The sequence below is a fragment of the Schistocerca americana genome, chromosome 7 (assembly GCF_021461395.2).
Source record: "Schistocerca americana isolate TAMUIC-IGC-003095 chromosome 7, iqSchAmer2.1, whole genome shotgun sequence".
NCBI classification, from domain to species: domain Eukaryota; kingdom Metazoa; phylum Arthropoda; class Insecta; order Orthoptera; family Acrididae; genus Schistocerca; species Schistocerca americana.
Genome location: NC_060125.1, coordinates 600,886,231 through 600,908,419, shown reverse-complemented (window position 1 = coordinate 600,908,419; position 22,189 = coordinate 600,886,231). Strand labels below are relative to the sequence as shown.

At 46.4% G+C, this 22,189-nt stretch overlaps 1 protein-coding gene across 1 annotated transcript in view; it reads left to right on the top strand.

Annotated features, from left to right (window-relative positions):
- The first annotated feature begins 3,132 nt into the window (after positions 1 to 3,132).
- The window catches only part of LOC124623141, a 180,027-nt gene continuing 160,970 nt past the window's right edge, over positions 3,133 to 22,189 (top strand). Inside the window, exons 1-3 of the mRNA XM_047148931.1 lie at positions 3,133 to 3,216; positions 3,268 to 3,454; positions 8,608 to 8,769. Of these exons, the coding sequence (XP_047004887.1) occupies positions 3,133 to 3,216; positions 3,268 to 3,454; positions 8,608 to 8,769 (433 nt within the window). The remainder of the gene's footprint in view (positions 3,217 to 3,267; positions 3,455 to 8,607; positions 8,770 to 22,189) is intronic.

Sequence of the window (22,189 nt, the reverse complement as noted above, 5' to 3'; positions counted from 1 at the left end):
GCTGGAGGGTCCAAACGCTGTGGCAACGGTCGGTCCATTGGCAGAGGCGAGGCCACAGCCACGAGCAGATGGGGATTGGAGGGATCAAAATCTATGAACCGCACATTAATGGGTGTGATAGCAGCTGGGGTCCAAGCCTGCAGGCAAAGGGACAGCAGCAACAGGGAAACAAATCGCTACAAGTGGGAGCCTGCAGCTAGACAACATCGTGATCAGCCATGCAGCCCAGTTGACTGGAAGACCACAGTGACAATGACACAATGTGGCAGGGGCACAACTGATTTGCATGACAGGTCAGCTACTCTATACCAACAACCACCACAAACAACTGCTGTACTTTTTTGCTATCATTTTACCAGCAGCCCCTACTACTGCTGGCCAAAAGACTGTGCCCAAACAGAAGTTGTTGGGGGAAAATACAGCAGGCCACAATGGTCTAGCGCAGGTGGCTCAGGGTGCAACATGTCCAAGAGACCATCCAACTGGTGCTAATACATACAGTCTACCACACTGCATCCACTGACTGGCGTTCCCCAGTAAATTACCAGAGAACTCGACCACATATGGTATGGGAAGAGGTAGACACTACTTGTTCATTTGGGTCTGGAACATACACATGAGCTGGTCCACCTCTGAGTTTGAAGCTGTTTGAAACATAATGGTAGTTAGTTGCTGCATACCACTGCAAATGCAAAAGTCGTCAAACTAGCACAATACAAACTGCCAGCTGTTATCAGACTGAGGGTCCTGGGGCATTCTTTGATTACAAAAATGACCAATCATGTGCAAATAGTGACAGCTGATGTGCAGACAGCTTGAAGATGTGCGAGGAACTTGGTAATGGCAGCGTATCCTGTTTCTGCACACAGGCTCTGAAAGCCTGCGTCTGATGTTCAAAGTTGCGATTATTTCCTGACCAGTAGAAATGACTTTGCGCCAGCTCCTTCATATGAGTCATACTGCAACATGACGTGTGGAGCACCTGGAGTATGCAGTACACAAAACTGCTAGGGAGACAACCACCCAACACTTTTGCTCCTCTGCGGCCAGCAAGACGACCCCCTGGACAATGGCGAGTTGATCAAGGGAAGAGAAAAAAGTACTGTGCCACCACGTTGGGTCAGCACCTGAAGCGAAGCGCTCTGGCCAGTGCACCTGGACAGGTGAAACGATTTTCGGGAAAAGTAGGTTGATGGCCTGGCAATCGTGGCCCCTCGCACTGTCAACAGAAAATACAAGGCTTGTTTTAAGGTATTGTCCTATGTGAACACTGGAACCACTTGATAATTGAACTCTCGATTGAGCCACACCAGCAACTGCAATACGTGATCAGCATTTGCATGCTGGATGGTAACAAATATCAAAGCAATAGCTGTTGAGAAAGAGGGCCCACATCAACATCAGTGAGCCGTCTTATATGGCACCTTGGAATGCTGGCCAAATAAGGAAACCATTGCCATGTGGTTCATGATGATGAACCTGGCCTCATACAGAAAAATGGGAAAGTTTTCAATACAGGAAACGAAAGCGAGGGGCCCCTTCACCAGCTGTGAATAATTACGCTATGCAGTGGATGCACTTTTGATGCATAAGTGATGGCTGTTAGTTGCCATCTCGGCTCTGATAGGACAGAACCACACTGTACCATACTCTGACACATCACAGACCAAGGTTAAGGGTTTAACTGATGTGCCACGCAGGGAGCAGAGCACAAACACTGCTTGAGGGGACTTATCTGAAAAGGTTCATATTGATCACACAAATTGTACATTTCACAATTACTGGTTTCGACCATTGCCATCTTCAGATTGTTACAAACAGAAAGCAGTGGTGCAACCAACTAAGTCGTTTGATAAAGGTCGGATTGTAGCCTATCGCGATTGCGGTTTATCGTATCGCGACGTTGCTGTTCGCGTTGGTCGAGAACAAGTGACTGTTAGCAGAATATGGAATCGGTGGCTTCAGGAGGGTAATAGGAACCCCGTGCTGGATCGCAACCGTCTCGAATCACTAGCAGTCGAGATGAACAGGCATCATATCCGCACGTCTGTAACGGATCGTGCAGCCACGTCTCGATCCTTGACTCAACAGATGGGGACGTTTGCAAGACAATAACAATCTGCACGAACAGTTCGACGACGTTTGCAGCAGCATGGACTATGAGCTCTGTCCTATGTTACCGTTGACGCTGCATCACAGACAGGAGCGCCTGCGATGGTGCACTCAACGACGAACCTGGGTGCACGAATGGCAAAACGTCATTTTTTCGGATGAATCCAGGTTATGTTTACAGCATCATGACGGTCGCATCCGTGTTTGGCGACATCGCGGTGAACGCACATCGGAACCGTGTATTAGTCATCGCCATACTGGCGTATCACCCGGCGTGAAGGTATGGGGTGCCATTGGTTGCACATCTCGGTCACCTCTTTTTCCAATGTCGTCACTTTGAACAGTGGACGTTGCATTTGAGATGTGTTATGACCCGTGGCTCTACCCTTCATTCAATCCCTGCGAAACCCTACATTTCAGCAGGATAATGCACGACTGGATGTTGTAGGTCCTGTACGGGCCTTTCTGGATATAGAAAATGTTCGACTGCTGCCCTGACCAGCACATTCTCCAGATCTCTCACCAACTGAAAACGTCTAGTCAATGGTGGCCGAGCAACTGGCTCGTCACAATACGCCAGTCACTACTCTTGATGAAGTGTGGTATCGTGTTGAAGCTGCATGGGCAGCTGTACCTGTACACGCCGTCCAAGCTCTGTATGACTCAATGCCCAGGCGTATGAAGGCCGTTATTACGGCCAGAGGTGCTTGTTCTGGGTACTGATTTCTCAGGATGTATGCACCCAAATTACGTAAAAATGTAATCACATGTCAGTTCTAGTATAATATATTTGTCCAATGAATACCCGTTTATCATCTGCATTTCTTCTCGGTGTAGCAATAATAATGGCCAGTAGTGTAGTTGTACTTTGAGAAAGTAGTGCTTAAGGTGATGAGATATCGTTGTATGAGCCGTGGCCCTGTGTTGCAGCGGGCGAGGCGGGCAGCGGTCAGCGGCAGGTGAGCGGCGGCGGCCCGCCGCCATGCGGCAGCGCCGGCCCCGGCGGTCGTGTCCCCGGCCATGCTGAAGCACACGGCGCAGGCGCAGGGCCCGCCCACGGCCACCAACACGACCAGCTCGGGGACGCCGGCGTCGCTGCTGCTGGCCGACCTGCCGCGCGCCGTGGGCCCGGCCGCCGGCGCCGCCGTGGCCCCGCAGCAGGCGGCCGCTGCTCTGCGCGCCGCCCACCACCACCACCACCACCAGCACCAGCACCACCACGCGCACCCGGCCGCCAACCTCAGCCTCAACCTGTCGCAGCGCCTCAACCACTCGCACCTCTCCACGCTCAGCACCTCCAAGCACTCCCTCGGCAATGCCAGCAGCGTCAGCCCCGGAGGCGGTCAGTATACCTACACTTTCAACTTTTGTCTCGCATCTCCTACTTGTGGAATCTTCCCGTCTCCTCTATATCTCTTTTGTTAAGCATTCTTCCCTTCTACAATGACCTATGAAACCTTCCCTTACGATTTCTATCTCTTGCTTAATAATAACAAATGAAATCTTCCCACTGAAACTGATTCTCTTTATCAGTAATAGTAAGTGCAATCTTCGCATACAAATTTAAATGCTGCTTATTAAAATTGATTTTCGGATTACTTCGACGAAACATAGAATGTGTCGTCGTCGTGGCCCCAGTCGTTACCTGCAATAACCCAAAACTGTTCCTCACCTTTTTTACTGTTACTGGATCCCCATCTGACTGCTACATCGAACTGCGACATGAATATACGAGGGCTATCCACAAAGTACATTACGTTTTGGAATTAAAAGTAAATAAAGTATTGGAAATTTTTTTTTTATTATATACAGATGAAAGCCACACTTAAATACTACTTTTCTGCATAGTTGCCATTTAAATTAAGGCACTTATCGTAGCGATGGACGAGCTTGGAAATTCCTTCGTCGTAAAATTCGGCCACCTGCGCCTTCAACCACGTAATGACTGTCTTTTGGGACAGAAAAGGTGTGATTTTTGTGGATTTCCTGGAAAGAGCCACTACAATAAACTCTCAAAGGTATTGCCAAACTCTGCACAACCTCAGAAGAGCAATACAAAACAAGCGCAGGGAAAAGTTGGGCTCAAAGCTCTTGCTGATTCACGACAACGCCCGGGCCCACACGGCAAATGCCACTCGTGAAGTTCTCGAACCTTTTAAGTGGGAGTTGTTTCCTCATCCGCCGTACAGTCCCGACCTGGCACCGAGCGACTTCCACTTATTCCCAACAATGAAGAAGTGGTTGGCTATGCAGCGTTTTGATGACGACGCACAGCTTCAAGAAGAGGTAACCACGTGGTTGAAGGCGCAGGCGGCCGAATTTTACGACGAAGGAATTTCCAAGGTCGTCCATCGCTACGACAAGTGCCTTAATTTAAAAGGCAACTATGTAGAAAAATAGAATTTAAGTGTGGCTTTCATCTGCATATAATAAAAAAGTTTTCCAATATTTTATTTATTTTTAATTCCAAAACGTAATGTACTTTGTGGATAGCCCTCGTACTTACTCTGTTTCACTATACTCTATTAGCTGCTGGTGGGCTGTCATAATAAGTTGCTGTATTTATTACCAAAGATGACGTTATTCTTTAATTAATTTGACTGAAGTTACGTAATTCACAGTTAAACTTTTTCTTGACAACAATAAAAACTTTCAAAGTTTTACGTTGATGGTTTTTGGGATGGATTATAATCAGTAATGCAATATTGTTGGCAAAAATTAATTATATTCTGAATGAAATGATTTTACAAACGTTCAAATGGGACTTACTTTTTACAATAATCTTACAACTAGCATTGCGCAAACATACCTTCAGTAGTCTTGAGTTTCTTAAAAAAAAATCAATAATATTAGTTCCTCTTATGATAATAGTTAGCTGACGCTTCACATCTCCCTTGCTACTGACTTCCTACGAACGCTAAAGTGCGGTCTCTCCCGCCAACAATGCTTTCTGGTGCAGAAAATCCCTGCTACCATTACAAAATGTATCAATGCGCGGTCTTTCCCGCTCGTTTCTCAACATGTATCCATACGCGATCTCTCCCGCCCTTTATAAAATTATATCAATGTGCGGTCTCTTGCGCCAACAATACCTTGGTGCAGACATTCCCTGCTACCACAATTATTTCCAAAATGGCAAATATTAATTCTTCCTACTTAATCCTATTAATAAAATATAAACATCTCTCATAAATTGGGCTTTCATAATAGACAACAGAACTATACACGTCTTACGCTTGTAACCTGCTATTCACTCGGCTCCAACTTTTCTGAAGCAGTAGTGGGAGTCGGCGCCTATCCCAATGCCTCGGCACTCGTCTGCAGAATAAGTCATCGCGGGGAGGGACGGAGGAGAGAGGTAGTTTCGCTCTGCCACTCCATTCCCCAGGTTGCATATTGCCTGAGAGTCTCCGTGAACTGACATTAACGACCGGGACACTTAGTGGTGTTTGACAATATTACCTTGCTCGACGGAACCCCTTTCTCCGTCCCCCTGCACAGGATGACGTGAGAAAGTTCCCCACCTGTTTTCTGGGCAGAAAGGAAAGCACACAAACCAGAGGTTTCATCAAACCTGACGTTTCACATGCTGCTTGGGTCACTTCCTACGTTAAACCACAGTTAAAATACAGGAAAACAAAGTGATGTCATACAAAGAAACAGATGTCTTAATCACTCCCGTCAATGTGAAAATTACATTGTCAGTGACTTTACAGAGTTTTGACAAGTGTTTATGGGAGTTCAGAAGATGATTACATGAAAACTACAAGACTTACAGAATATTAATACATATTAGTGGACAGAGCACCTCTCCAAATTTACATTCATAAGACTTATATTTGATGTAGTTGCACTAGTGGGTAGGCATGTCAGAACAGGTAGACAAATTATCCCCTTGATCTTGTCGCATCGAATTAATTTTCACCTCCAGTAGGCAAAAGAATGAACAGATTTGAAGCGGGCTGTTGTCTCGCCTTTGGGGGTGATGTGTCAGCAAATTCTGTGAATTGCATACACGTGTTGACATTTTCTGCATCACAAATGCTGCCCATACAGAGCATCTGTAATGTGAATTACAAACTTAGTGAGATGCGATATCCACTGGTATCTATCTATTTTCTGCACACTTCATAATTTTCAAGGAGACATCTTCTGTAAAATTGGATATACTTACGAATAACACCGTACAGGAGGAAGATCATGTACATAAAAGCTGATTCCCTGGTGGGCTATTCACTAATCATTCATGTTCTCTCGATATATTTCAAGAAAAATGTACACGAGGTAACTTCAATCAAAATAAATTACATGTTTTATGACTCAGATGTGATACATCTGTAATAAACAGGCACATTATGAGAAATGGTAAAATAGTATGCTAATACATTGAAACCATTTTAATTTTTTTATAAACAGAGTCTTTAAAAATTGTTGTGAAATTCTTGTTATTGTGCCACACAATAAATTATTTTCATCAAAAAGTGGATATACTGTAGACACCACACGCCTGAAGAAACGTGCTGACTTCCCTTCTCACAAAAATGTGACCATTTAGAGGGTAAAGGCAGCGGCAGTATTCGCACGATGTCTACCAGAGGTGACTGATTTTTTGTCCACTTTGCTTGGGTCTGGATGCCAGACATAGAAGCTAAATTACGAACAGCCTGATGTGGCAACAGATTGGTTGTGTTGTATGGTGTGTGTAAGCAGGTATGGATAATGTTGTGTACCTGTTGTATGCCAGCAGGTGAGAGTAGCTGACTGTACCAGTAGTGCAAGTGCTTTGCGTGGCTGCAGGTATGAGTAGCCTTGTGTTCTGCTAGTATGGGTGCACAGTGTGCATGCAGGTATGAGTAGCCTCGTATTCCCTCTGTATGAGTGCAATGAGTAGCCTGGAGTGTCAGTTGCATGGGTATGTAGTGCACCTACAGGTATGGGTAGCTTGGGGTGTCAGTGGTATGGGTGTACAGTGTGCATGCAGGTATGTATGGGTGCAATGGGTGTGCCTACAGGTATGAGTAGCCTGGAGTGTCAGTTGTATGGGTATGTAGTGCACCTACAGGTATGGGTAGTTTGGGGTGTCAGTAGTATGGGTGTACAGTGTGCATGCAGGTATGAGTAGCCTCGCATTCCCTCTGTATGGGTGCAATGGGTGTGCCTACAGGTATGAGTAGCCTGGAGTGTCAGTTGTATGGGTATGTAGTGCACCTACAGGTATGGGTAGCTTGGGGTGTCAGTAGTATGGGTGTACAGTGTGCATGCAGGTATGAGTAGCCTCGTCTTCCCTCTGTATGGGTGCAATGGGTGTCCCTACAGGTATGAGTAGCCTGGAGTGTCAGTTGTATGGGTATGTAGTGCACCTACAGGTATGGGTAGCTTGGGGTGTCAGTAGTATGGGTGTACAGTGTGCATGCAGGTATGAGTAGCCTCGTATTCCCTCTGTATGGGTGCAATGGGTGTGCCCACAGGTATGAGTAGCCTGGAGTGTCAGTTGTATGGGTATGTTGTGCACCTACAGGTATGGGTAGCTTGGGGTGTCAGTAGTATGGGTGTACAGTGTGCATGCAGGTATGAGTAGCCTCGCATTCCCTCTGTATGGGTGCAATGGGTGTGCCTACAGGTATGAGTAGCCTGGAGTGTCAGTTGTATGGGTATGTAGTGCACCTACAGGTATGGGTAGCTTGGGGTGTCAGTAGTATGGGTGTACAGTGTGCATGCAGGTATGAGTAGCCTCGTCTTCCCTCTGTATGGGTGCAATGGGTGTCCCTACAGGTATGAGTAGCCTGGAGTGTCAGTTGTATGGGTATGTAGTGCACCTACAGGTATGGGTAGCTTGGGGTGTCAGTAGTATGGGTGTACAGTGTGCATGCAGGTATGAGTAGCCTCGTATTCCCTCTGTATGGGTGCAATGGGTGTGCCCACAGGTATGAGTAGCCTGGAGTGTCAGTTGTATGGGTATGTTGTGCACCTACAGGTATGGGTAGCTTGGGGTGTCAGTAGTATGGGTGTACAGTGTGCTCGCAGGTACGAGTACACTGGGTTGCAGTGTGCTGGCAGGTTTGAGTAGTCTAGTGTGCCAATGATGTGTGTGTTGTGTGCCATCAAGTATGAGTAGCCCGGTGTACCAGTAGTGTGTGTTGCTGTGTGATGTCAGGTACGTGTAGCGTGGTGTGCCAGTAGTGTGGGTGTGCTTTGTGCCAGCAGATGAGTAGCCTCAGTTGGTTTCTGCTGGTAGGTATGAGTAGACTCGTTTGCCAACAGTATGGCTGCACCATGTGCCTGCAGGTATGAGTAGCTTGTGGTGCCAGTAGAATGAGTGCACTGTGTGCAGGCGGGTATGAGTGCCTGGGTTGCTGTGCACTGGGAGCTGTGAGTAGTTTGGTGTGACAGTAGTATAGGAGCATTGTGTGCCTGTGGTATGAGTGGCCTGATGTACCAGTAGTGTGCATGCACAGTGTGCCAGCAGGTATCAGTATGTGTGTCGTATGTTGGCAGGTGGCGGCATCGTGGTGGCCAATGGCGGGCCGGGCAGTACAGCGGCACTGCCCAAGATGGCAAATGGTGGCCTCCACATCTCACGGTCGTCGGCCCACCACACACAGGGAGCACATACTATCTCGGGCCGGCACCACACCTCCGGACATGCCTCACCCACTGGTACGTACCTCCTGCTATCTCTTGTTCTCTTATGCCCAGATCACACTTGTCCAGCAGTTGTTTATATGGTACCTACCGTGTACATAGCAGGTGTATGGAAAAGCATATAACGGCTTTCACATGTACAGGGTGCTGGCCGGTACCATCTAAATGGCAAGCAGTGGCCATGGAGCTGCTGAGCTCTCTTAATCAGTCTGGCATTAGTGTAAACACTGGCGTGTTCACAACTTTCAGAAATGACTTTGCATAGCGATCCTTGAGGCTACAATAGCGTGTAAATCATGTCATACATTCAATTATTATTTGCTTTTCTTTTTGTTTTAGTAATTTCTCCTTGTACAGCTGCAAATAGCTTGGGAAATAGATGGATGGTTAATTTCCTTTGTAGAGGACAAAAGAAAATTGAGGAAGTAGCAGCAGTTGCCAGAGGAAGATAGAGGACCAACAATGTCCTCGTGAATGTGGGCAAAGCATTGTGTGACACCTGGGAAAGTGGTGATGAGGGTGCGTACGTGGTAGCCAACACCGGCCTGCTGACAGGTGTGGGCTCAGGTCCTGCAGACCCTATGAGTACCTGGGTACAGATACTCCTTTCTCAGCTGGGAGCCCACGTACAATGAAGGTGGAGTCGGAAAGTGGCATCCAGGGCGAGCTCTGGGTGGTGCTAAGCACCTCATAGTTCAGGAATGAAGTGATGGTGCAGGTGCACCTGGAATAGTCAGCAACAACGTTGTCAATGCTGGCGACATTACATATGTCAGTAGTAAATTCAGACACGAACAACAGCTGCCCCAAAATTGACATGGGTAGCACTGGTCAGTGTCTTTCGAGTGGGAAAATGTTACAGGCTCATGATTCGTTAAGACTGTTACATGATGGGCCTCCTCTGATAGCCAAAAGTATTTCATTGCATATGTGCTCTAGCAGTCTTGTGAAACCCCAGAGGTAACTGTGAATAAACCTGTGCTCATCAACATTTATTAACACCAGTATGAACAACTACATTTTTTTAAAAGAAGGCATATAATTGAGGTTTATATTTATATGATTTCCAATTTTAAAAATAATGTTGTAGGGGCGATGTGAACTAATTTTTAGGGTTGTTTTCAGTTGGTATTACGAGGTGCATTCAAGTTCTAAGGCCTCCGATTTTTTTTCTAATTAACTACTCACCTGAAATCGATGAAACTGGCGTTACTTCTCGACGTAATCGCCCTGCAGGCGTACACAGTTTTCACAACGCTGACGCCATGATTCCATGGCAGCGGCGAAGGCTTCTTTAGGAGTCTGTTTTGACCACTGGAAAATCGATGAGGCAATAGCAGCACGGCTGGTGAATGTGCGCCCACGGAGAGTGTCTCTCATTGTTGGAAAAAGCCAAAAGTCACTAGGAGCCAGATCAGGTGAGTAGGGAGCATGATGAATCACTTCAAAGTTGTTATCACGAAGAAACTGTTGCGTAACGTTAGCTCGATGTGCGGGTGCGTTGTATTGGTGAAACAGCACACACGCAGCTCTTCCCGGTCGTTTTTGTTGCAGTGCAGGAAGGAATTTGTCCTTCAAAACATTTTCGTAGGATGCACCTGTTACCGTAGTGCCCTTTGGAACGCAATGGATAAGGATTACGCCCTCGCTGTCCCAGAACACGGACACCATCATTTTTTCAGCACTGGTGGTTACCCGAAATTTTTTTGGTGGCGGTGAATCTGTGTGCTTCCATTGAGCTGACTGGCGCTTTGTTTCTGGATTGAAAAATGGCATCCACGTCTCATCCATTGTCACAACCGACGAAAAGAAAGTCCCATTCATGCTGTTGTTGCGCATCAACATTGGTTGGCAACATGCCACACGAGTAGCCGTGTGGTCGTCCGTCAGCATTCGTGGCACCAACCTGGATGACACTTTTCGCATTTTCAGGTCGTCATGCAGGATTGTGTGCACAGAACCCACAGAAATGTTAACTCTGGAGGCGATCAGTTCAACAGTCATTCGGGGATCCCCCAAAACAATTCTCTCCACTTTCTCGATCATGTCGTCAGACCGGCTTGTGCAAGACCGAGGTTGTTTCAGCTTGTTGTCACACAATGTTCTGCCTTCATTAAACTGTCGCACCCACGAATGCACTTTTGACACATCCATAACTCCATCACCACATGTCTCCTTAAACTGTCAATGAATTTCAATTGGTTTCACACCACGCAAATTCAGAAAACGAGTGATTGCACGCTGTTCAAGTAAGGAAAACGTCGCCATTTTAAGTATTTAAAACAGTTCTCATTCTCGCCGCTGGCGGTAAAATTCCATCTGCCATACGGTGCTGCCATCTCTGGGACGTATTGACAATGAACGCGGCCTCATTTTAAAACAATGTGCATGTTTCTATCTCTTTCCAGCCCGGAGAAAAAAAAATCGGAGGCCTTAGAACTTGAATGCACCTCGTAGTTACTTACCACAACCAAAAAATATGTTTTTGCTGGAGCAGAAAGTGAGTGGCTGCCAGGAGTTGGTAACATGCTGCTGCAGGAAAGCACCAATGACCGTCTGGCTGGCATCAACCATGACAGCGAGCAGGGCAGTGGGATGGGGTGTTGCAGCATCCATGGCACCAGCTTGTTCCCCTTTATTTTGGCGCTCTGAAGGGCAGCAGTGAGCGACTCTTGCGTAGCAGTGGCATTCCTCGGTTGACGGTGGAAGAAGTTTAGGCATGCGGAGGAATCGGCAGAGATACTTGAATGTGTCGTGGTGTGTAAAATCAGACATTTCTATGCCATGCTGGATGGGAACAATAGCCAGTGACATGATGTGGTGAAGGGGCAGCTTCATTGCAGAGGTGAAAGGTCATAGAGCAGCTCTCATAGAGTCTAAACGGCATGATGTTGGTGGTCTTCTGGATGTCCTCAGGTGCAACTGGAATCTGGATGAAAGCACTGGTGCAGTCGTTCATGCTGAAGATTGTAGACTCGGCCAGCATGCTGTTTTAGCTACATAGGAGTGGCACTGGCTACCACTCAGGGGTGGTACAGGCATTTAGCTTCCAGTAATCTTGGCATGGGCGCCAGGAGCCAAACTTCTTATTAGCAAGGTGAAGGGCGGATGCCCACAGGCTCTTCAAATGAAGCAGGATTCCAGTAGCGAGCAGCTCGTCAAACTCAGCCTTTGTGATCTTGACTTTGTGCTGTGGTAAGAGAATCGCAGACATCCAGAAGTTCGCTGGACAGGTGTGAGAGAGCAGAAAATTTCGCCAGGAGGTCTACATATGGGCCAGAATATGCCACCTACTTTACATCGAAAAGAACAGCTAAACAAGTGGTGCACATTTTTGATTTCCTGGTGTCATTAAGGTGCCAGCTGGCAACATCAGATAGCAGTTGGTAATGTCTGATGTGGTCCACCCTGTTGAAGGGGTCAGTGACATCGAAGATGGTGAAGGTCAAGGAGAGGTTATGATGAAGGCTGAGGTCGAGGGCATGATGATGTATGGCAAAGGTGTCGATGGTAGAGTTATTAACTGGCCTCAGTAGGATGGCTAAGGCATTGCTAAGGCACTGTATGAGCTCCTATGGGAAGACAGAAAACTCAGAGTTGGTGTCTAGCAGGAGTGGCGTGGCAGAATGAAGGCCACAGATGAATAGGTGCTGGGAGACCGAGCAACAGGTGTTTGCCCAATCCTGATTGCCTGTGGCGTTTGGGTGCTAAGAGCAGGGCTCCCTGCGGTTCACAGTGTCCAGTATCAAAACACTTGTGGTACCAGAAGAGGCCACCCATGTCTCAAAAGGTGTTGGCAAGGTGCTACAGCTACAGCACTGGTCGCTGTCATTGCACTGGCGATTGGGGCTGCTCAGGCAGCAGTGATCGGAATCAAGGCAGGCCACTGCCGCCTGCCATGTTGGAAAGGATTCATGTATAGTCCCACCTGCTTTGTGCTTTTCTGAGGGCTGGTGAGGATAGGACTGGCCAGTGATGTCATCAGCAGCACACTGGTTGACGAGGGGGAGCTCATAGTGGGGTGGCTGGCAAAGTGATGGCCACCTGACTGCAGAGGACATGGGTGAGGTTGGCACGTCGTGGTGACAGTTGCAGGCAGTGTGGCCAGAGTCACACACACCCTGCCTGCAAGGCTGGCAGTGTCAGAGAGAGATGCTACAGGTATCAGAGGTGGGAGGCTAGCCAGCCCGATAGCACATGTGGCCCCATCAGGCTTCATAAGTGCTGTTGTAATTGCGACGATTGCCAGTTCCAACACTGCTCGAGGGAAAGGGGCGCCTGGATGTGCTGCATTTTGGGCAATGTGAGTTACATCACGAGGTGGCACTGGGAGGTCTCATAGCAGTCTGTGGCTGGGGGTGACAAGATGATGTCATGGACCATCGAGATGGCTGATCACAAGAGGGAACTTGGTGGCATTCTGGGTGATGCCACAACTGATGAAGTTGGTGTCTGCTGAGGAAAACAATGAGTGGGGGTCCCGTGGGTTGAAGGGCGGCAGGTGAGCCACAACAAGGCCAGATGGAGTGGTGGCAGGATGTAGGGGATCAGCTATCAAAGTGTTGAGAATGGGAGGAATGGCGGTATTGGGGGTGGCAAATGCAGCACTGGTGCAGACGTCGGCGTGGAGTCTGGCATCAGGGATTGGGCAGCGTCACTGCAAGTTGTGCACACAGTTCAGCATTGCAGCGTTCCAGTTCTAGGAGCCTTGTGGTCAGCTTGGTGTTGATGTTGTGTGGAATTGGAGTGGCAGTCACATTTGGCAAAGTGTTAGTTGGGCTGATGGTAGAAACCGTGGTCGCTGATGGGGTGGCAAAACACACACAAGAAAGAAAGCCCATGATGTGAACTAGTGTCTGTAGCACAAAAATGGCAGTTACTGGTGGGGTGTGCAAGAGTCAAAATGTGCACAAATAGGATGAGGCAGCCACAAACATGCCGAAAAAGAAAACAAAGTTGACTGAGTTATGATCGGGGTCACTGTTGTAGGAAGGTTTCCCTACCTAACTTGCTAAATTAATAACGAAATCAAGAACGAAGGCATGATGGTACTGCAAAAAATTCAATGTCCACCCATAATTAAGAATTAAAACATTTATTGAAATGAGTAAACTACTATAAAAACACATGAAATGTTCTCAAAAATAGCAGTCAAAGAATGTCACTTGTAGAGGTGATTCACTAGATAAAATCACGGCACGGGTGAGAATAGCGAACACCAAACAAAGTCACTTCTTCGTCCCAGAGCTTCCACCATCACCTCACTGAATTTTACTGACACAAGACGTGGAGTTAATTGTCTCTCACAGGACACAATGCCTGGGCAAGATAAGAATGGAAGGCACACGGTTAACACTCAAGCAAGACTGCAGTGAGACTTTTGAAAGAATTGTTAAAGGAGTTTTTGGAATTTTGCAGTGAGTTTGATTTCACCTTGCAGTAAATGTACGCGATATCTTAAGATGCATAGCAACCGACAGATAGGTTACTGATTGTTGATATTATGAAAGGTTGCATGATAGTGTGAATGTATTGGTGCGAAATTCAAAATTCAAATGAACAAATGAGTTTTAACAGTTACGAAAGTATTTTTATAAAAAATATACTTTTTTGGTTGTGGTAAGTAACTAATACCAACTGAAAACAACCCTAAAAATTAGTTCACATCGGCCTTACAAGATTATTTTTAAAATTGGAAATCACATAAATATAAACCTCAATTATATGCCTTTTTTAAAAAAAAAAAAACCTAGTTGCTCATACTGGTGTAAATAAATGTTGCTGAACACAGGTTTATTCACAGTTACCTCTGGGGTTTCACAAGACTGCATGAAAGCTACAAGACATACGAAAAACTGACACACATCAGTGGGCAAAGTGTTTATCTAAGTTTTGACTTGTAATGTCTGCAGTGCTGTAGTTGCACTAGTGGCATCCATTTCAGAATCATCCCTTCCATATTGCCGCATCGAATTAGTTCGCGCCTGCAGTTAGACAACCCAATGAACAATTTCCAAAGTGTGCTGTTGTCGCGCTTTCCCAGGCAGCTCAATCAGTGACCTGTGCCGTGTCACATGTTGTGCCCATATTGTGCACCTGTGATGTCAGCTAAAGGAGAGCTGCTCTATTCTCTCCTTATGTCCTGTAGCTGTCATGCAGTTATCTTCCGAAATCCATTATGTACTTATGAAAACCCCTGTACTTCGGTGATTTCATTTGTTATCTTTTTTTTTAATTTCTGTAGTTCGTTTAATCAAAATTTTATATTAAAATTCTATACAATTAAATTATAAGCTGTCTATGTTGCATTGTAGCTCAGTGGTAAAGTGGCAGGCTACAGATGCAAAGGCCTTGCATTGGATTCCTTCTTAGTTTTCGGATTTTTACCTGACATTTATCAATTCTTTAGCCTCTGTAAATGTTTGCTGAAAAGTGTTGAGCTGCACCATGGTTTGGAGACCATGTCAAACTGTAGTTAATCCTATAACTGGCTGGGTGAGTCAGTTCAAAGGTCGAAAGAAGGCAACAATACTCCACCTTCAACAGAATTACGCCTGGTAAAGGGCTATAGTGTCGAAGCCAACCGCAGATTCAATGACAGCTGTAAAATTTCTCATGGTAGCGACTGAACTGTTGCTTCAGCCTAGGAATCTATATCTATAGAGCCTAAATATGGGATTGCACTTATGGATTAGGTTCATAGTTCGAGTCCTGGTCCAACATTCAGTTTTAATCTGTCAGCAAGCGTCAAAATAGAGTGCCCACCACTAAAAAGTGAAAAATACATTCTGGGTGATTTACCTGTATTTGTACAAACATGTTAGTTTTCCATCTTCTATGACAAAACACGAAACCATGAAAAAGACAGCAGCGTCTCAGAAAGAAAAGCAGCAATATGTTTAGTTTCTTGTAGAACATAATGGTATTCCATATGGTCGGTCATTGTTTCTTCCAGGACTCCACAGTATTTTAAATTGTTTAATTATATCATCGAGTTTAGGATGATTATAGAGGTGAGACTTCTCAAAGTCCCACCAGTATGCTCTCATTCACTGCGAATGCAATGGGTGTCTCAGAGCACATGCTGTAAACTGACACACCCTCTAGTGCCCCCACCACATGATACAGAGGCACTTTACTGTGAGAGAATTCTTGCAGTAGCTTATCAGTGCCAGTTTGGGCCAAGATTCCAGGAACTAATAAAGGAGACAGTTGATAAGGAGGTGTCAGATGGCACACCCAGTGGACGACTTAAAATCAAGGACAAGCTCCCACTCTCAACACCCTCCCCCCCGCCCCCCTCTCCCAGGGAACCACTGGGAACTGATCAAGAACACACAGATCAATCTCCTCCCCTTCGCCTTTCATCTCGCTGCTCCACTGAAACTGAAGCACATTGCTCCACCTTCGTCTTGTAGCACGGGAACACAGAGTGGGTGGGATTCACTATGGAGCTGGATACAGTAATCGATTTTATGATTCTGATGCTTCCAGCAGAAGATATTATGTGTGTAAGAAATAAGATAGCACTGCAAAAATATGTCCCTATAGAGAGAGCTGACCGGTATCTGCAATCACCCCAGTGAAAAGTATGTCGCGTGGTGAGTAGCCCACCTCTCTAAAGACTATGTTTGGAATATAGTTATGAACACCGCTCCAACCCACCAGTTACCAAGAAACTTCCATTATGCATGTGTAATCGCCTCCGGCCTGGTGGCTGGGACAAAAGGACTGTGACGGAATGAGTCATACAGGGAAGGGACATCTCGCCACAGCAGACCAGTCGTAACTCGCAGATGCCTAAATGTTCAATAGTGGAAATCTGTGGACGACTTTGCGGATAACCGTTGTTGACAAGTTAAACGCCAAACACTCTCTTCCGTCCCCTCCCCCCTTCTCTCTGAAGCAATAAGAAACAAACTCTCCCTCCTCCACAGCCATCATTATTTTAAAACTGGCAGTTATGCGTGGGCGACCCCATTTTCAGACAGACTGCAATCCCAGGTCGAATGAAGACATGTAATTATAATTATATCTAAAAAATAAACTGTACAGTATTAGTAGTTCAAATGGTTCAAATGGCTCTGAACACTATGGGACTTAACTTCTAAGGTCATCAGTCCCCTAGAACTTAGAACTACTTAAACCTAACTAACCTAAGGACATCACACACATCCATGCCCGAGGCAGGATTCGAACCTGCGACCGTAGCGGCCGCGCGAGTATTAGTAGTATATACAATATTACTCGTTTATTAACTACAGGAAAATCGGAGTATGCCCATCACTATTAACGTAATTTCGACTGCTCCATACAATTTCAAAGACAGATGCCAGATAGCTAGCACACTGCACAAAAAAGAGAATACTACTAAAACTTAATATGTGCATTAATACTGAGTGACATCGCGTGCGCGTACGCACACACACACACACATACACGAGATGTATCAGGACTCCCAGGCAGAATTAAAAGACATGTAACTCTCGCAATACAAGTGTGCGACGTAGCTATAAGACTCGTAAATCGATACAGAAATAACAGAAGTACTGTGAGTAATACCCACAGAGCAGCAAAAATAAACTACACTCCTGGAAATGGAAAAAAGAACACATTGACACCGGTGTGTCAGACCCACCATACTTGCTCCGGACACTGCGAGAGGGCTGTACAAGCAATGATCACACGCACGGCACAGCAGACACACCAGGAACCGCGGTGTTGGCCGTCGAATGGCGCTAGCTGCGCAGCATTTGTGCACCGCCGCCGTCAGTGTCAGCCAGTTTGCCGTGGCATACGGAGCTCCATCGAAGTTTTTAACACTGGTAGCATGCCGCGACAGCGTGGACGTGAACCGTATGTGCAGTTGACGGACTTTGAGCGAGGGCGTATAGTGGGCATGCGGAAGGCCGGGTGGACGTACCGCCGAATTGCTCAACACGTGGGGCGTGAGGTCTCCACAGTACATCGATGTTGTCGCCAGTGGTCGGCGGAAGGTGCACGTGCCCGTCGACCTGGGACCGGACCGCAGCGACGCACGGATGCACGCCAAGACCGTAGGATCCTACGCAGTGCCGTAGGGGACCGCACCGCCACTTCCCAGCAAATTAGGGACACTGTTGCTCCTGGGGTATCGGCGAGGACCATTCGCAACCGTCTCCATGAAGCTGGGCTACGGTCCCGCACACCGTTAGGCCGTCTTCCGCTCACGCCCCAACATCGTGCAGCCCGCCTCCAGTGGTGTCGCGACAGGCGTGAATGGTGGGACGAATGGAGACGTGTCGTCTTCAGCGATGAGAGTCGCTTTTGCCTTGGTGCCAATGATGGTCGTATGCGTGTTTGGCGCCGTGCAGGTGAGCGCCACAATCAGGACTGCATATGACCGAGGCACACAGGGCCAACACCCGGCATCATGGTGTGGGGAGCGATCTCCTACACTGGCCGTACACCACTGGTGATCGTCGAGGGGACACTGAATAGTGCACGGTACATCCAAACCATCATCGAACCCATCGTTCTACCATTCCTAGACCGGCAAGGGAACTTGCTGTTCCAACAGGACAATGCACGTCCGCATGTATCCCGTGCCACCCAACGTGCTCTAGAAGGTGTAAGTCAACTACCCTGGCCAGCAAGATCTCCGGATCTGTCCCCCATTGAGCATGTTTGGGACTGGATGAAGCGTCGTCTCACGCGGTCTGCACGTCCAGCACGAACGCTGGTCCAACTGAGGCGCCAGGTGGAAATGACATGGCAAGCCGTTCCACAGGACTACATCCAGCATCTCTACGATCGTCTCCATGGGAGAATAGCAGCCTGCATTGCTGCGAAAGGTGGATATACACTGCACTAGTGCCGACATTGTGCATGCTCTGTTGCCTGTGTCTATGTGCCTGTGGTTCTGTCAGTGTGATCATGTGATGTATCTGACCCCAGGAATGTGTCAATAAAGTTTCCCCTTCCTGGGACAATGAATTCACGGTGTTCTTATTTCAATTTCCAGGAGTGTACTTCCACATACAGTCATAGACTCACAGAGGTCACAATGCCACTCTCGCTATACGATAAAATGCAACCATAGAAAGAGAGAACTGCAGGGTTCGTGCACCACCTGATAATAAGTCGATTCTCCAAAGATGAACAATTAACCTACCACCAAAATTATTCAAATTGTGAACAACATACACAGAATTACTGTTGGAAAAAATGGCAAATACCTGATAACAGCAGAATCACTGCCATTTCTTCTCGATTCCTGCAGATGCCTCCTCTGCTGCAAGCCTCCAGGTAGCTCGGAGATGTCGTCACAACAGAACTCCCCACGTAAATGAAACGCCTAGTCCCAGAGAAGAATCACCGCTGCCTCAACATGCGAATACTAGCTGATGTTAACTGATGGATAACGTCCTGCGTGTCAGAGAACCGCTGCACTGTGTGTCCATCTTGTTCTTGGTCCAGAATTCCTTTCCCCCCACCCACAATCCCCGCCTTCAGAACAGAGATGCTGTTCTGCGACCAGCAGTGAAACATATCTGAGGAAAGCCCACGCATTCTGGCGCGTCGTGCGCGCTTTGGGGCCTCTGTAGGGGACAGTTCGCTGATATGTTGCAGTCTAATGTCTTAATGATGGTTCGAAAGGATTCTTACATCCAATGGGTGTTTGTGCACTGCTTTATTTTCGGCTGTTTTAAGTGTCGTGAGCGTGTTTGCAGAGCGTTATACATGCATTATTTTTTGACAGTTTTAGTGTATTGAATGTGTCTGTGTATCAGTGTTCTGCATTATTCTGTGAACACGTCTGTAGGCTGTGCTATGCATTGTTTCGACAGTTTGCAATAAGTGAGTGTGTTTGCAGAACCTTTTAAATGCAATATTTTGACAATGTAGGAGTTGTTTGAGTGTCTGTACATCAGCGTACTGCATTATTTCAGTGATTTACGAGTAGTTTGCAGGTCTGTAGGCTGTGCAATACATTATTTCGACAGTTTACAGTTAATGGAAATGGAAATTTGTGGTAAGTTCCTATGGTACCAAACTGCTGAGGAAATCGGTGCCTAGGCTTACACACTACTTAATCTAATTTACGCTAAAGGCAATACACGCACCCATGTCTGAGGGAGGACTCGAACCTCTGGCGGGGGGAGCCACGCTAACTGTGAAGGACGTCTCAGACTGCACGACTATCCCACGCAGCTTTACAGTTAGTGAGTGTGTTTTTAGAGAGCATTTTACATGCATTATTTTGACAATTTACCAGTTGTTTGCGTGTGTATACATGAGTGTACTGCATTATTTTGGTAATTTACGAGCAGTTTGCATGTCTGTGGGCTATTTATTGTGATCCCAAGCAAGTCAGGGCGAGAGTTTTGTATCAGCGTAATCAATAAATAGACTACGTGAAATCCACCCTAAATAAATTGTTCTAGTTTCCCACTGGAAATAAATAATGTACACTCCTTCCTCTCTTCCGCAGCTGGACACAAATTGACTTCTTTTCCCCATTTTTCCCCAGACCGTTATCTCGGATTACATCATGGGAGGGAAAAGAGTGACCTGTGTTGGGAGTACTGAGTACTAGGTATATTGGACTCCAGACCTCGTGAACACATTGGTTGGAGCTACTACCTATGATGACTCAAATTGCTTAAATAAATAATGTATGCAGAATAAAGACTTATGTCCATCCTATTCAGCAGCTCAACACAGGCTGAGTCCTTTTTCCGCCAATTCGAGGGAAGAGGTGTTGGTTGGATGACTTCGGTTAGTGGGGATAGCCCAAAGGACCTATTTTCCCGCCAAAATTTTCCTACTATTTTCTTAGGTTAGTGGAGGTAGCTCGAGTGACCTATTTTCCCGCTAAAATTTTAACTTCCCACCATGGCGTCATCGTGACATTGCCATATCTACCGCCGCCATCTTGGATCCACCATTTTGAACAAATTTTATTACAATGCAGTGTGGAGTGGTGCTGTCTTTGCCCCACTACTCAGATCCCCATACTGGCAACCGACAAAAGCTCCCCTGTGTCAGACAATTTCCTGCAATTCCTTTCCTACTATTCCTCTGACTTCGCAGTCCACTTCTGCATACAATTCTATAGACCTAGTCTTATTGGGAATGTCCATAGGTGGACCTCAGGTTCCCTTTGGCGTTTAACGTCTGTGGCTTTGCCGGTCCCCTGCCTCTGGAACTACAGTGATATCTGCCTCTACTCTGACATTTCCAAGACTGGCGACGTTGCCTCCTCACATGCTCCATTTGTCCACACCTATAGCACGTTATACTGGCTGAAGACACCATCCGTCTAATCTGCACCCAGTCGACATGTCAGTTTCTTTACATTCTATTGCTAATTTGACAGCTGCATGCAGATCAGTCGGACATCCTGTCCGTACCCTTTCTGACACCTCTGAAAGGTGTCCTCTTAAAAATGTGTCATGCGCCATATGCTCAGCCTCTCGTAATATCACCTCATTCACCATGGAACTGTATCCCAACTAGTATGTACACCCATCGATCTTCCTTACTCTGTCTGCAAATTCTTCTTTCAATTCTGCGTGCTTCTTCGTTACCGTGCCCAACTGTTCGCTAAAGTTTCACAAGCTCCGTCATCGTCACGAAAAAACAGTGACCTGTATGTGTAATAAGTTTCCTTTAATCTACGTCTGTGGTCACAAACTGTTTGATAATGGATTACCAGTTTCGGTCTTTAATGACCATCATCAGATCTGTTTCATAAACACATTAGGACTTTGTTTTTATGAAATAGATCTGATGATGTTCGTTAAAGACCAAAACCAGTAATCTGTTATCAAACAGTTTGTGACCATAGACGTAAATTAAAGGGAACTTGTTCGCTAAAGTGTCTGGCAATATTCTGCTATGTATAAGACTGGACTAAACCATTCGTAAATTCCTTCAAACTTTCTGGGTCTCTTGAGAGAGTCCATATACCCCGCCAAGTTTTTGCTTCTCCTGTTAATCTCAACTTTGCTACCCTCGAAAGTTCCTTTCATCTCTGCCAAGTTTTTATGATCTTCCACAAATGCTTGCACATCCTCTGTTGATTTCCCTCAGAAGGGTGCAACTGAACTTGTTGCTAACAAATTTATACCTCGCTGTGGTGTCTGTGTCTCCACTAGACCATGTAGTTCTGTATTGCCTGTCGTCAACTGTGCTAGCTTTTCCAATAACGTACTCTATTCAGTTCTGACACACCTTGCGTCCTCTGGCTTTTCTAGAAGCCTTGTCCTTTCTGACACTCATTTTGATACATTAACAATTACAGATACACACAATAAAATATTGGGTGAAGAAAAAATGCCACACCTGCATGCAGTACCTCATCCAGATTAAAGACAAAAGTTTATGTAGCAAAATCAGATACTATGTATTTTGATAACAAATGTATGGAAACAAAGAGCTGGCAACACTG